The sequence below is a fragment of the Pelodiscus sinensis genome, chromosome 5 (genome assembly GCF_049634645.1).
Source record: "Pelodiscus sinensis isolate JC-2024 chromosome 5, ASM4963464v1, whole genome shotgun sequence".
NCBI classification, from domain to species: Eukaryota; Metazoa; Chordata; order Testudines; family Trionychidae; genus Pelodiscus; species Pelodiscus sinensis.
In genome coordinates, this window is record NC_134715.1 from 94,170,698 (window position 1) to 94,185,086 (window position 14,389).

At 48.6% G+C, this 14,389-nt stretch overlaps 1 protein-coding gene across 9 annotated transcripts in view; it reads left to right on the forward strand.

Annotated features, from left to right (window-relative positions):
• RELL1 (RELT like 1) overlaps positions 1-14,389 on the forward strand; it is a 47,043-nt gene that overhangs the window by 17,110 nt on the left and 15,544 nt on the right. For all 9 annotated transcript variants that reach the window (XR_012904330.1, XR_012904329.1, XR_012904331.1 and 6 more), the window contains exons 2-5: positions 2,619-2,858; positions 4,439-4,510; positions 13,108-13,165; positions 14,123-14,362. Coding sequence is in view for 3 of the 9 variants with exons in the window: in XM_075930591.1 (XP_075786706.1) it covers positions 2,619-2,858; positions 4,439-4,510; positions 13,108-13,165; positions 14,123-14,362 (610 nt within the window). In the remaining 6 variants the exon portion in view is untranslated. The remainder of the gene's footprint in view (positions 1-2,618; positions 2,859-4,438; positions 4,511-13,107; positions 13,166-14,122; positions 14,363-14,389) is intronic.

Sequence of the window (14,389 nt, forward strand, 5' to 3'; positions counted from 1 at the left end):
ACTCCCCCCAACTTTCCCGCCTCTCCCTTGGCTTCCCCTCTTAGCCCCCCTCAGGGGCCACCGGGGCCCCAGAACATGTGGCGGTGGGACCTCTCTTGGTCAGCCAAAGCCTCCCAAGCTACTTGAGGCAAGTGCCAGTCTCAGCCACATCCCTGAGCCCCCTCCACAACCTCCTCCTCCTTTCCAGTTTCTTTACCCAGTCCCTCCCCTGTTGTATATACCACTAATAAACAAGCAGAGTTGTTTTTCTTAAAGGCTTTTTTATTTGTTCAGCAGGGGAAAGGAGAAGGTGAGAAGGGAGAGCAGGGGAAGGTAGGGATGGAGGAGTTAAGGCACACAGGGGCAATGCAGGGACTCCTTGTAAAAAGGCCCAGGGGAAGAGTCTCACAGGTGGCCTTGGCTGAAACTCTCCCTCAAGGCCTCCTGGATGAGCACAGCCCCTTCAGGTGCTCATTGAATGGCACTGGTGTCCGGCTGCTCGTAAGCCCTGGCCAGCCATTCAGCCTCTCGCCCCCACCCTGGCAGGAAAGTCTTCCTCTTGCTCTCTCAGAGGTTGTGGTGCACACAGCATACCGCCACCACATAGGGAATGTTGCGCTTGCTCATGTCCAGGTGGGTGAGGAGACTCCTGAACCTCCTCTTTAGGCTGCCAAAAGCACACTCCAAAACCATGTGGCACCTGCTCAGCCTGGTATTGAAGTTCCCCTTGATGAGGTCCAAGCTACCCATGTAGGGCTTCATCAGCCCGGGTGAGCAAGAGATAGGCTGCATTGCCCAGGATGCAGATTGGAATGTCCATGTCCCCGACTCTAATGGTGCGGACGGGGAAGAAAGTGCCAGCGTGCATCTTCTGGGACAGGCAGAAGTTCTAGAAGACGTGGGCATCATGCGCCTTCCCCGACCAGCCGACATTAATGCCCACGAATTGTCCCTTGTGGTTCACCAGGGCCTGCAGCACCATAGAGAAGTATCCCTTCCTGTTGATATTGTCCGAGGCACAGTGCTCGGGGGGTCAGAATGGGGATATGAGTGCTGTCTATGGCCCCTCCGCAGTTGAGGGCCTGCCACAGTGGTGTCAGTGTTCCCCAGAGTGATGACCCTCTGCAGCAAGATGTTATTGATAGACTTGATTACCTGCAGGCCATGACCGTGGATTTCCCCATGCCAAACTGATTCCTGAGAAGTAGCTATCTGTCATGGCGAGCTTCCAGAATGTGATGGTGATGCGTTTCTGCAGGGGGATGGCGGGTTGCAGACGAGTGTCCTGTCATCTGAGGTCAGGGGTGAGCCACTCAGAGCTCCAGGAAGGTGGCCTTCCACATATGGAAGTTCTGGAGCCACAGCTGGTCTTCCCATTGCTGCAGGACAATGCAGTCCCACCAGTCGGAATGGGTCTCTCCCTGCCAGAAGCAGCATTCCACAGAGTGCAGGGGATTAAGGGCCATTTTCAGCAGTAGGAGTGCCAGGACCTGGGTGAAGAGGTCCTCCGGTTTGGGCTGTTTGGTGTTGTGCTGAAGCAACATGTGGGCAGCATGGATGAACTGTGCCCATGAGGTGCAGTATGAGGCCCCTGAACCTGGCACTGCTTTGCAGCAGCTCCAGCTCCATGCTGAAAGTGCTGTGGCATCTGTAAAGTCAAACAGAGCACACACTGTGAGCAAGGCGATAGGCAATGGAGGAGTGGTATGTGAGACGGAGCTCTAGAGAGGAGCCCCTGTAAGCTCCTCACTCAGCTAGCCTCAGGATGCAGCCACAGGAAGTGTCTGCCCCTCTGGTGCCTTCCCCAGGGTGTTTCTGTGGGCTTTAATTCCGATGCAGGCTCCAATCAGTGTGGACACAGTATTCAAAATAATTCTGTGATCTTTCAATGCTGCCTTGTAGTGTTGACATGCTATTTCAAAATTATTATTTTGAGAGTTATTATTTTGAAATAAGTTTATTTTAAAATGATTTCCTTTTGTAGACATGCCCTTAGAGGCATAATCATAACAGTAGTATAAAGCTATGTTTCCAATTCAATGAACTGTTGTAATGATCTATGATAGTACATAGTACAGAAAGTATAGTTAAAATGTATATGGTGATGGCCCTAATCAGTTTCTCATTGCTACTTGGTGCGATCTTAATATTAATGATTTTCGGTCTTAAATTCTGTGTCTGAGCTAAACAAAATGAAATTTATGACATCTTTAAAGATTAGTACTGAAATTATCTTTCTTTTAATAATATTAAAAGAAAGTTTGTCATTTCCCTCCCTGAATTTGAAATATAATGAATGTTTGTGAAAAGAATGCTGCCTAGTGGATAGAGCTGGAGCCTACTGGGATAAATTCTTGACTCTTGCTCCCGGCTCTGCCACTAAACTTCTGTGTCCTTAAGCAAGTTGCTTCACCTTTTATGCTCATTTCATTATCTATAACTCAGAGAATATCTACTTTTATAGGATTAGTTCATCAGTGGACCTGGTTCTATCAGTGAAAAGACTCCCCTTCAGTGGTCTTGGGATCAGGCTCATAAGTCACCAAATTCTTTGAAAGCCTAAAGTCAGAGCTGCTTGAAAATGTAAAGTAAAGGTATCTAGAACTGTGCTTCATAACCATGTATTTTATTTTTCATAGGAAATCAAGATTTTCCTAATATTTTGGCAAGCCATGGTTTAGAAAATACTAGACATCAGACTGTCAATCACACAGAAGGTGGTATGCATCCAGAATATATTGCTTATGGATTGGTTCCTGTCTTTTTCATTATGGGCCTTTTGGGAATCCTCATCTGTCATGTGCTTAAGAAAAAAGGGTATCGGTGTACAACAGAGGCTGAGCAAAAAATTGAAGAGGAAAAACTTGGAGAAAAGATAGGTAAGTAACATCTCTTCCTGTTAATTTTTATGCCGTATGTTACTAATCTGGAATGATCCCTCTTCATATGTTATCATATTCTCTATTAAATAGTTTCTATCCTTATGTTGTGTGGAAAAGCTTGAGAATGATAATTTTAAGTTTTAAACACCAGAAGGGAAACAGAAGTCTAAAATTTAGTATTTTTATAAAATCTTTAATATTGAAGATGATCTCATGATTTTAGGATTTTTGAATGCTTATGGCTGGTAGTACTTGATGCCTTGATTCCTCCTAGTGGTAGTGAAAGGCACTGAATTAACAGACTTAGTTAATTAGCTTGCATGGACACTATAGATACTGTAGTCTATTGTGGTGAACAGTATAGCAGTACAAGCTTCTGTGTGCAACTCATTAATTTGCTACTAGTCAAGAGTGAGGCATTTCATACATAGTACCTTCATCTCCAGACCCCATGCTCCTGAAGCTGAAGCCTTGTCCACTAGGCCACTGGAGAACCCGCTCCACCTTCCTACCTTCACCAGGTGACAGCTCAGGCCATGGAGAAGCTGGTGGGGGCTGGAATGTATATTCCTTTTGCTCTCTTAAAATTGAGGTGGAAAGGATGTAAATTATAAAAATTTGATTTTTCAATTCTATGAAAATTTTGAGTTTTCAAGGAGTATTAGATAAAAAACATAACATATATGGAAAGTAAGAACTCAGTCCTGATGTCTTTAGTGAGGGGATCTTGTCTAAATTAGGGATGTTAAATATAGGTTAATTTAATAGTTAATTAACCTCATGATTTTTATTGGTTATGTGATGATTCTATAGTCCCCGGGGGTGGGGCTGGCAGCCAGTGCGCTCCAGCCCCACTCCCAAGGAGCTCCCTGCTACTCTGTGCTGCTGCCACTGTATCAGAGCAAACAGTATGGGGTGCCAGGTGGGAGCTGGTCCTCAAAGGGAGGCAGTTTAAAAACCAGCTCCCCTCATGGACCAACTGCCTGTCACCTTGCACTGCTGCCTCTCATACAGAAGCAGCTGCATGGGGTGGCTGCAGTCTCTGTCCAGGGTAGGGTCTGAGCTCCTAGCTCTGGTGCGTGCTGGAACTGAACCAGGCTGCCTGCCTGCTTGGCTCCTAATACACTTCAGATGCAGAGCCACAGCGGTGATAAGTCCCAGACCTGGCATGAGCCAGAACTAAGACGGGTTGCCTGGCTGGCTCTTGATACACAGCAGATCCACAGCAGGGGTAGGTACCAGACCTAGTGCAAGATGGGATTAAGCTGGGCTGCTGGCCAGACTGCTAAAAAATTTACTGGCGGAGAGGAGGGGGAAATATGTGTAGTCTATAGCATTAACCTATAAGCTTTTGCTGATCAGTAAATTGGTTAATCAACTACACTATTACATCCCTAGTTTGAATAACGGCTGCAGGACCTGTCTTTGGGATTGTTACTAAAATTCATATAAAGTTTATTTTAATAAGATAGTGATATAATACAGTACTTACGTTTCATTCAGTGAGATGTTTACCATATGAAATACATTTCTAAGAAGCTGTAATATTGACTACATGTTACTATTTTTCCCCATAGAAATGAATGAAAGCATAAATGACAATAACGATACTGTGGGGCGAATCGTCAACATCATTATGAAAAATGAAGGTACAGTTTAAAATATGTGTACAATGTTCTTCATAAAAGATATGGCTCTTTGTGATGCATCTGGATATTATGTAGCTTTTTATTATGTAGCTTTATAGAGTTTTCATCTTTCTGATACACTCATGGACTCAGCTGACATAGCTGCCCAATTGTTTGCTACTGCACTAGTATTGTGATATATATTGTGATGGCACCTTTCAGGATTCCCTAAGGAAGTGTAAAATATGGTGGAGGAGCTCTCATTTGAGGAACAAAATCTCTTTTCTGAACTCTGACAATTCTTTACGCTCACTGAAAGATTCCCAAGTCACTATAAAATCCCTTGGTGTATATGTACCACAGCCAAAGTGAAGATTGGGAAAATATCAGTTCCCTCCATAGTCTCACCCTCAGCCATACCATCCACATCAGCAGTTTGACAACCAATGCCGTTATCATCAGCTTACCAACGGATGCAGTCAGTTTCCTACACAAGGGACTCTGTCCCAAACTCCCTTTTGTAAGCATCCTTTCTGTAATGCCATCTACATGCCAGCTGTTTGGCAAATGTCTAGATCCATTTTTACCATCTTGGATGCAGACAGATGGGTCCTGAAAATAGGTATCTCTATCTCCTTTCCTAACTGTACTATCCTGCTAACCTCCTTCATAAGAACATAAGAACAGCTATACTGGGTCAGACCAAAGGTCCATCCAGCCCAGTATCCTGTCTGCCGACAGTAGCCAATACCAGGTGCCCCAGAGTGACTCAAATAGGTAATAATCAAGTGATCTGTCTCCTGCCATCCATTTCCACCCTCTGACAAACAGTGTCTAAGGACACCATTCCTTACCCATAGTGGCTAATAGCCATTAATGAACTTAATCTCCATGAATTTATCTACTTCTCTTTTAAACCCTGTTATAGTCCGAGCCTTCACAACCTCCTCAAGCAAGGAGTTCCACAGGTTGACTGTGTGCTGTGTGAAGAAGAACTTCCCTTCTCCTTTGAGTGGTCCCCGTGGGTGCTCCTCTCTGGGTGCTGGTGCATCCTCGCACCGGTGACCGGAGACTTTTCTAGCAGTTTCCACTGCGCCAATAACAAAACAGTTCTTTAAGGGCCTGAAAAACACTTTCCCACCCGTCCGCACTCCGGTCCCTGTCTGAGATCTGAACCATGTTCTAAAAAGCCTGAGAGAGCCACCGTTTGATCCTCGAGCCTCCTGCTCTTGGTCTCATCTTTCCACGAAGGTGTCCTTCCTGGTCGTGATAACCTCCAATAGGAGGGTGAGGGAACTTGCTGCCTTGATGGCTGAACCCCCATACACGGTGTTCAGGAAGGACAGAGTGATACTCCAACCCCACCCGAAGTTCCTCCTCAAAGTCCCTTCTCCCTTCCACGTCAATGAACCCATACACTTACCTGCCTTTTTTCCTAAGTCGCATGCCGATCCAGCTCGGGTCACATGGCACACTCTCGACATCCATAGAGCATTGGTGTTTTATGTGGACCTAACCAGAACCTGGCAAGTCTCCCCTAGGCTGTTTTTGTCCTACACTGAACGATCCAAAGGTCAAGCAGTTTCATCTCAGAGGATTTTGAAATGGATCATCTCCTGTATTTGAACATGTTATGCATTATATGACAAAGACTTACCTGAAACCATCACAGCTCATTCCACCAGAGGGATGTCTTCCACAACTGCCTTTCTTAGCAACGTTTCTCTTCAAGACATCTTCAACACTGCCACCTGGTCATCTGATCGCACATTTGTGCAACATTACGCTCTCTCCTCTTTGATTGCATCTTCCATGGCGGTGGGACATGCAGTACTATCCACAGTGACTACCACACAGCTCCAAACCCACCTCCGCGAGCCAACAACTGCTCTGTAGTCACTTGGAGTGGAGCACCCACTGGGATCACTTGAAGGAGAAGAAAGAGTTACTCACCTTGTGCAGTAATGGTGGTTCTTCGAGATGTGTCCCTGTGGGTGCTCCACTACCCTCCCTCCTTCCCCTGCATTGGAGCCTTATGCGCCAACAGGTAGGCTATATCTAGACTGGCAAGTTTGTCTGGAAAATCAGCCGCTTTTCCGGAAAAACTTTCCAGCTGTCTACACTGGCCCCTTGATTTTCCGCAAAAGCACTGATGTTCTACTGTGTGAAATCAGTGCTTTTTCCGGAAAAGCTTTGCCACTCCCATTCGGGCAAAAGTCCTTTTTGCGAAAAACTGTTGTGCAAAAGGGCCAGTGTAGACAGCTAGCTAAGACTTTTGTGCAAAAGCAGGCTAAACGTAAAAAAGCGGTTTGGACGCCGGGAGACCCCGTAGGAGCCCTGGACTTCCTGGTAACCCGAGCTCTTAAAGCAGTTGCAGGCTGCTGAGCGCACGTGGCAGGAGCATGCCTCAGACCTCCAGCCTGAGGTCTGCCACGGCCCCCCTGCCCTGCCCAGCAGCCACATCTGAGCCAGCCATGGCAGCTCCAGGCACTGAGCCACCTGCATCCCCAGTGCAGGAGGCCCCCAAGGGCCGCAAACGACGGGCTCCCTCGTGGTCCCCCAGGGAGCTGGAGGGCCTTCACGACACCAGGTCCTGGCGCTGCAATGCTGACATCTTCGGTCGCATGGCCCAGGCGCTAGCCCAGCAGGGACATCCAGCCCGGAACCTTGAACAGGTCCGGGCTAAAGTTAAAGAGCTGCGCCTGGGCTACGTGTGGGCCAGCAAGGGCAGGGGGGCAGGACCAGACACCTGCTCCCACTATGACCGGCTGCACGCCATCCTCGGCCAGCCAATCCCGGATGTGCCGGTCGACACCTGCGTGCGCCCCCCCGTCACCTGGACCACCGAGGCAGGGGAAGGAGACAGCACTGATTCGGAGGAGGAGGCCAGCATCGCCACCCAGCATGCCACCTCCAGCAGCCCCTCCGAGGCCGGGGAATGATCCACTGGTGAGTCTTGCACTTTGCACTCACAAGGACGGGGAGAAGGAGGGGATCCAGGCGCCCGGAGTGGGGAGGGAGATAGCATGTCACTCAGGCGACGTGAGCTGCACGCTATGTAGCATTAGGCAGCAAGCAGAACATGCAACCACGTGCAGCCTGGTGACCGAGTGGCACGTGGCCGCGGCAGGCAGCTGCAGGGCACGCCTGGGATCGTGTTGCTCACATGCATTCGGCGGGACCAGGGGGAAGGGTGGATGCCAGCTGGAACCAGCCAGGGCCCCAGGGACTCAGCCCAGAGCCCGCACCTCCGCCAAGGGTGCAGCACGGAGAACGGCACACTGTCCCATGTCTGGCTGTGAGGCACAGCCAGCTGCTTTTGGGTAAACCGCAGCATCACAGCCTTGTGAATGTGACCCCCACCGAGCCCCTTGCCTGCTCCCGGTGCCTTGGCTGGCTCCCTGAGGGAAGTCCCCACTGTGGCCACACATGTCCCTGGCCTCCTCCTGTTGCCCCTCCAATGCCCCTTCCTCCTGCCCACCTTCCCATGCAGCCTGCCCCGATGTGGCCTGCCTCGCATGTCCAGGTCCGTCCCCACAGGAGCGCTCGCAGGTGCCACCCCTCCCAGGAGTAGCTCCTCCCTCTCCCCGTCCCAGTTGAAGGTCTCCTCCCCCTCCCCGTCCCAGTTGAAGGTCTCCTCCTCCTCTTCCTCCTCCTCCTCTCCCTTGTAAATAAAAATAGACAATTTTTCAGTTGAAAACAAAACTGTGTTGGTTATTGTGTTACTCGAGGTAACTGTAATAAATTATTTGAGATGCCAATTAGCCAACTAAATTTAAGAGGATTACAAAATGCAGACACCAAATTCTGTATCTATCACCAGTCGTCCCTTTAAGTGGTCATTGGTTTGTGGTGCATAAATAAATACTGACACTTTTAAGTAAAATTTAAACCACAACTATATTAACATAGATAACAAACAAGCAAGAAAGGTTAAAAGATGCACACAAAAGAATATGTGACATAGTCTAGACACGGGACGATTGTAGTGTTGCTTGCAACCTCAATCCTTTGGTCCTTCCGGGCCTTGGGAGAGGAACAGCCAGGAGATCCCTAGAAGACGACTGGAATCGGGTACGCTGACTGGAGCCTTCCGCACGAACCACGAATCCTCTTCCTGTTCTTCGGGACAGCTCGGACAGGCGATGGTGGCCTTAAACCCTAGCCTAAACTGTGTGGGGCTGTTCGAACGTCTGTGCCTCGGCTGCCATCCATGCAGGGAAGAAGGCCTCCCCACTCTGCTCCACAATGTTGTGGAGCACGCAGCACGCGGCCAGTACCTCCATTGCATTCTGCTCACCCATCTCGAGACTGGTGAGCAAACAACGGAAGCAGGCTTTTAAGCGGCCGAAGGCGAGCTCCACCTGATTTTGGGCCCGGTTGAGGTGGTCGTTGAACTGGGCCCGGTTCTGGTACGGCCGCCCCGTGTAGGGTTGCATTAGCCAGGGCAGCAGGGGGTAGGCCATGTCCCCGATGACGCAGATGGGCATAGGCACATCCCCGACAGTCAACTCCCGCCGGGGGAAGTAGGTGCCCGCCTCCAGCCTGCGAAAGAGTCTGGAGTTGCAGAGGATGCGGGCGTTGTGTGCCCTGCCGGACCAGCCCGAGTAGACGTCCAGGAAGCGGCCCCGGTGGTCCACAAGGGCCTGGAGAACAATCAAGCAGTACCCCTTCCTGTTCGTGAAATGGGCTGCTCGATACTCTGGGGCCTGGACGGGGATGTGGGTTGCATCCAGGGCTCCCCCACAGTTGGGGAACCCGAGGGCAGCGAAGCCGGCCAGCGTAGCGTCCACGTCGCGCAGGCGGATGACTCTCGGTAGCAGGACATCATTGATGGCGTGGACGACCTGCAGAAGGGTGCAGAGAAACACAAGGGAACACATCACATAAGGCAGGGGTGAGTGTGCGCTCCCTTGGGGCCCCCCCCCCGAGATTCCCTCTGTTCTCACGCATGCGCGCGCACACACACACACACACACACACACACACACACCAGGGCCCCCTTACCCCACCCACCAGCAGGCCTGTGAAAGGGACGGACGGCCCAAACCCCTGGGTGACCCAGCCTGGATTCTTGGCTGCCCCTGGGCATGGAGTGCAGCACCCTCCCCGCACCCCATTCCCCCTGGGACTTACCTCCATCACGATGACACCGACGGTGGATCTTCCCACCCCGAATTGCTGTGCCACTGAGCAGTAGCTGTCCAGGGTGGCCAGCTTCCATAGCGCGATGGTGACCCTCTTGTTGATGGGGATGGGTGCATGCAGCCGGGTGGTGGCTCTCTGTAGCACGGGGGTGAGCCAGGCGCACAACTCCTGGAACATCCGCTTTCGCATGTGGAAATTCAGGAGCCATTGCTGGTCATCCCATTGCCCAAGGACCAGCCGGTCCCACCTGTCTGTACTGGTGTCCAATCTCCAGAGTGGCCTCTCCACCCTAGGGTGCTGATGCCACAGGGACGCCATGGCCTCCCTGGTGTGGGAGTCAAAGGCGATCTCTGCCTCCTGGTCCTGAAAGACGAGGGTACCGGCCTGGAGCACCAGCTGCAGGCACTCGAAAATGGCCGACAGGGGCCAGAGCAGGTACATGGCCACCCACGGCTCCATGGCAGACAGAGCAGGGCACAAGAAAGCAAAATCAGGAAAAAGCAGTAGGGGGCAAAAGGGTGGTGTCCCCAAAAGTCAGAGGGAAACCACCAAACCTGCTACGGCTGTCCGTCCCTGCCAGAGGTCCAAACGCACGGAGCAGGAGACAAACGGCTGTCCGGCAAGACCCCTTTAAGCATGTGTCTGAACGGAGCTCCAGCCCCGCCCCCCGGAAAGGGCTGGTGGCCTTTTGCCCTCTTCAAAATGGTTCCGGGCTTCTGCTTTTGTGCAAAGGTACGCCACCAATCTAGACACGCTTTTCCACAAAAGCGCATTGTTATAACGATAACTCGGGGACCAATCTAGACGCTCTTTTCTGGAAATACGTTTTACGGAAAACCTTTTCTGTTAAAAGTATTTCCGGAAAATCATGCCAGTCTAGACGTAGCCGTAGAGAAGGAACAGAAGAGCCGTGCTGTGCGCGTGCCTAACAGATTCCAATGACACAAGGGGGCGCTGTGGCGTGTGCGCAGTGGAAACTTCTAGAAAAGTCTCCGGTCGCCGGCGCGGATGCACCAGCACCCAGAGTGGAGTATCTACTGGGACACATCTCGAAGAACCACCGTTACTACACACAGTGAGTAACTCTTTCTTTCCCTATTCAGGGAACCCTCTCATGAACCCGACTTGGAGGGAGGAGAGGTGAGACATCTCCTTCAGCTGGGAGCCATAGAACCAGTCTCTCCCTGTAACATGGCGCAACTCGCTGCCATGGTGCTGCCTGCTGGTCACTCAGGGAATCAGCTCATTAGCCCCTTTTGTCATGTCTGCTGTTAGCTTTTGTTTGCTACCACTTTGTGTTAGGACCCACATCCCTCCTAGACCATGGCACCCTCTCTTCTGGGTACTGCTCTACCACAGTGCTCCTCCCCACACTCTGGGGTCTTCCCCCTCAGGGAACACCCAAACTCCTATGCCCACCTTGCCTCAGTGACCCTACTGAAAGTCTTCGTCTAGCCACTGCAGTCTGAAATGGCCACTCATCATTGGCAAGCAGGTGTGGACCTGCTGCCTCCCTGCAGCCTTAGAACCCTCAGACCTCGCTTGCTTCAGACCCTGCAGCCTGGGAGCTTTCCTGGCCAGAGCTTCACCGACTCTGCCTGCCTTTCTCCAGCCCTGCTCTAAGTCAGGAAGCCTCTAGCTTCCTTGGCAGCTAGGTCTCTCCTGCTCCACAGGTAGAGCAAGAGTGAGTCCATCTCCATCCCTTTAGGAGCCCTTATTTAGACAGCTCCAGCTGGGTTCTAATTGGCTGTGTCTGCCTCAGATGCTGGCTCCATGGCTCCAACCTTCTCCAAGGGCTGGGCTGTAATCCTTAAAGGGTCAGTGTGGGGCAGACACCCCTATCATGCTCCCCAACACAGAGGACACAGTTTCTACTCTCAGCACTTCCTAGTACAAAAGAAGTTTTGTAGTTGGTGCCCCATCCTAGAATTTTCCAATCTCAACAAATTTGTCAAAACTACATTTCACAACGGTCACCCTATTCATTCCAGCACTGGAACAGGAAGATTGGTTCTCAGCCCTCGACCTACAGGATGCATTTCCTACGGTTCATCATCTCCCATCTTCATTACTGTTACAGACACTTCAAACTATCCACAGCACTGCAGTAGTTGCAGCCTTTTCCACAAACTAGGTATCATTATTTTCCCATACCTAGATGACTGCCTTTTCAAAGCACCATCTGAGACTGAAGTGCTCTGAGCAGTCTGCAGTACAACAATTCTCTTTACAAAACTGAGCCTCCTTATTAATTTTGAAAAGTCCACACTAATGCTAGTGCAAACACTGGAGTTCATTGGCATTGCACTTGATACCAAGTGGGCAAGAGCATTTTTACCATCTCACAGATTTGCAGTGATAACCCAACTAGTCTCAATTGCCCAAACATGCCACCAAATCCCAACATGCACATGCTTCATCTTCTGGGACGTATGGCTGCAACTACATTTGTGGTCAAAACATGAGGCTGCAAATGTGTTGTCTTCTGGTCTGGCTTCATACAGAAGCCACACGCACAGCATGCAAAAACTCATTTTCATGCCAACCCAGGTCATGAACTTTCTGCTGTGGATGAATGTGCCCTGACAACATCTGTGCCTGGGTCCCTTTTCCTCATCCTCCACCTATCATGATACTTATAATCCGTGCCTCCTTCCTTCCTTAGCTGGGGAATGCATCTCTTCAAGCACACTATTACAGGGCAGATGGACACCCACCGAGTCCACCTTACACATCAACCTCCTGGAACAGTGGGCAGTCCACAATACCTGCCAGTATTTCCTACCACTTCACAGAAACTGGACTGTTTGAGTATTTACGGACAACCTCACTTGCATATATTACATGAACAGGCCAAGAGGTGCCAGGTCCCATTACCTGAGTTCATAAGCAATCAAGCTATGGAACTGGTGTATCCACAAGGACATCTCTGCTGCGTATCTCCCTGGATATCAGAACGTGAAAGAGGTTATGCTGAGTAGAACCTCAGTAATGGAGCACTGGCTGCATCAACCTGTCTGTCACCACACCAAAGTTGGAACTGGTTCCACTTGTGGGAATAGGTACACCTGGTAGAATTGCACCTGCTTTTTATCAAGATACTTTTAACTGAATCTAAACAGGTTATTTCTGAATCCCAGAGATATAAGGGAGTCAAGTTTTCAGGTGGACCAACCTGATGGGTGTTTGTCTAACTAACTCTTAAAATATTTCATCAAGGATATCTTTGCATACAAATTTTAACTTGTTGCCTTTGGCATCCTGCCTTCAGATTCCATAATGCAAATTCTGCTGTCTAGATGGAATTACATTCAGAGCCCTTTATTTCAGTTGTGAGATAGCAAAGGTGCATTGAAAGCAAAGTAGGGTCTGAGTCAAAACTAGAGTCTTCAGCTTGCTTACTTTTTTACTATATTATACAAGGACAGCAACCCATTTCTTTTAACAATTTCTGTTTGTGCTTTTTGTAGCAAATGCTGATATGTTAAAGGCCATGGTAGCTGATAACAGTGTGTGTGATCCTGCAAGGTAAGTCCTTTCTATTTTAACTGTGTGTATTTTCCTCTGCTATATCAAGATGTACCTTATGAATGATTCTGTGTTAATTAAAACTGAAATCTCAGTAAAATTGCAACCCTTTAAATGCTATTATGGTAACTGAAAGTATGTTCATTATAGTTTTAGATTAAATAACATTGAATAATAGTCATTTAGGAGCTTAGTCAAAGGGTTTCTACTTCAAGTTATTGCCTGCTTCTGGAATAGACACAGTTATAGTGGCATAAAGGTGCTTGTGTCTGTACTCTACTGATCAAACATTTTTAACTATATCAGCATGGATATAAACACCTCTAGGCCGGTACAACTGCATCCACACTGAGGAAGATTGTTCCATTTTTAACTATACTATTTTTAAAATAAATATAATTATAGGAGTACAAAGTCTGTGTGTGTGTAGATGCGTGGTTTACTCATTTTGTTCCATTCCCTTTGTTTTACTTGGAGCAGTTTTTTGAGGCAAATACCTTTACAATCTTGAGAGATGTTAGTTTTCAAATATGGGCCAATTTCAGAATAATCTTGTGGGATGATGCAGGAATGCGTGGTTGACTTAAAAACTAAATATTTTTTTCTTCTCTGTCTCTTTTCACAAGAGAAAGTGAAGATGTGTATGTGAGTTTGCAAAACTGCTTTTTTTTCTTTTTCATTTTTAAACCCAACTGGTGCTTTTCTCTCAGTAAAAGAGGAAGAAAGGCTGGAATCAATCATTGACTTTTCTACATCAGACTAAATTGTTTTAGTCAGCAAAAACTATCTTCTGTTAAAAACAAGAACCTAAATTTAACACAAGTTGGATACAACCTGAGTGTATATTATCAGAGAATAAGGTGGGATGATTATTTAAATTTAAAGAGACCTTATTTCTAAGAAGAACAATTATATGCAATTTAAAGTTATTTTTTTTTCATTTGTTTTCAAAAATAGCCCTGGGTCTCCTACAACTCCAGGCAGTCCTGAAAGTCCAGGTTCACCTTTGTCACCAAGCGAAACCCCATCAAAACATAACTGCCGTGGCCATCACTTGCATACTATTGGGGGAGTAGCAGAGAAGGATGTTTGTAATCGCTGTAGGCACAAAAGATGGCATCTTTTAAAGCCAAACAACAAATCTAAAGAGTCAAGAAAAAACCGACAAGGAGAAGTTACAGTACTTTCTGTGGGAAGGTAAGACTGTTTTGCTTTGTTTCATGC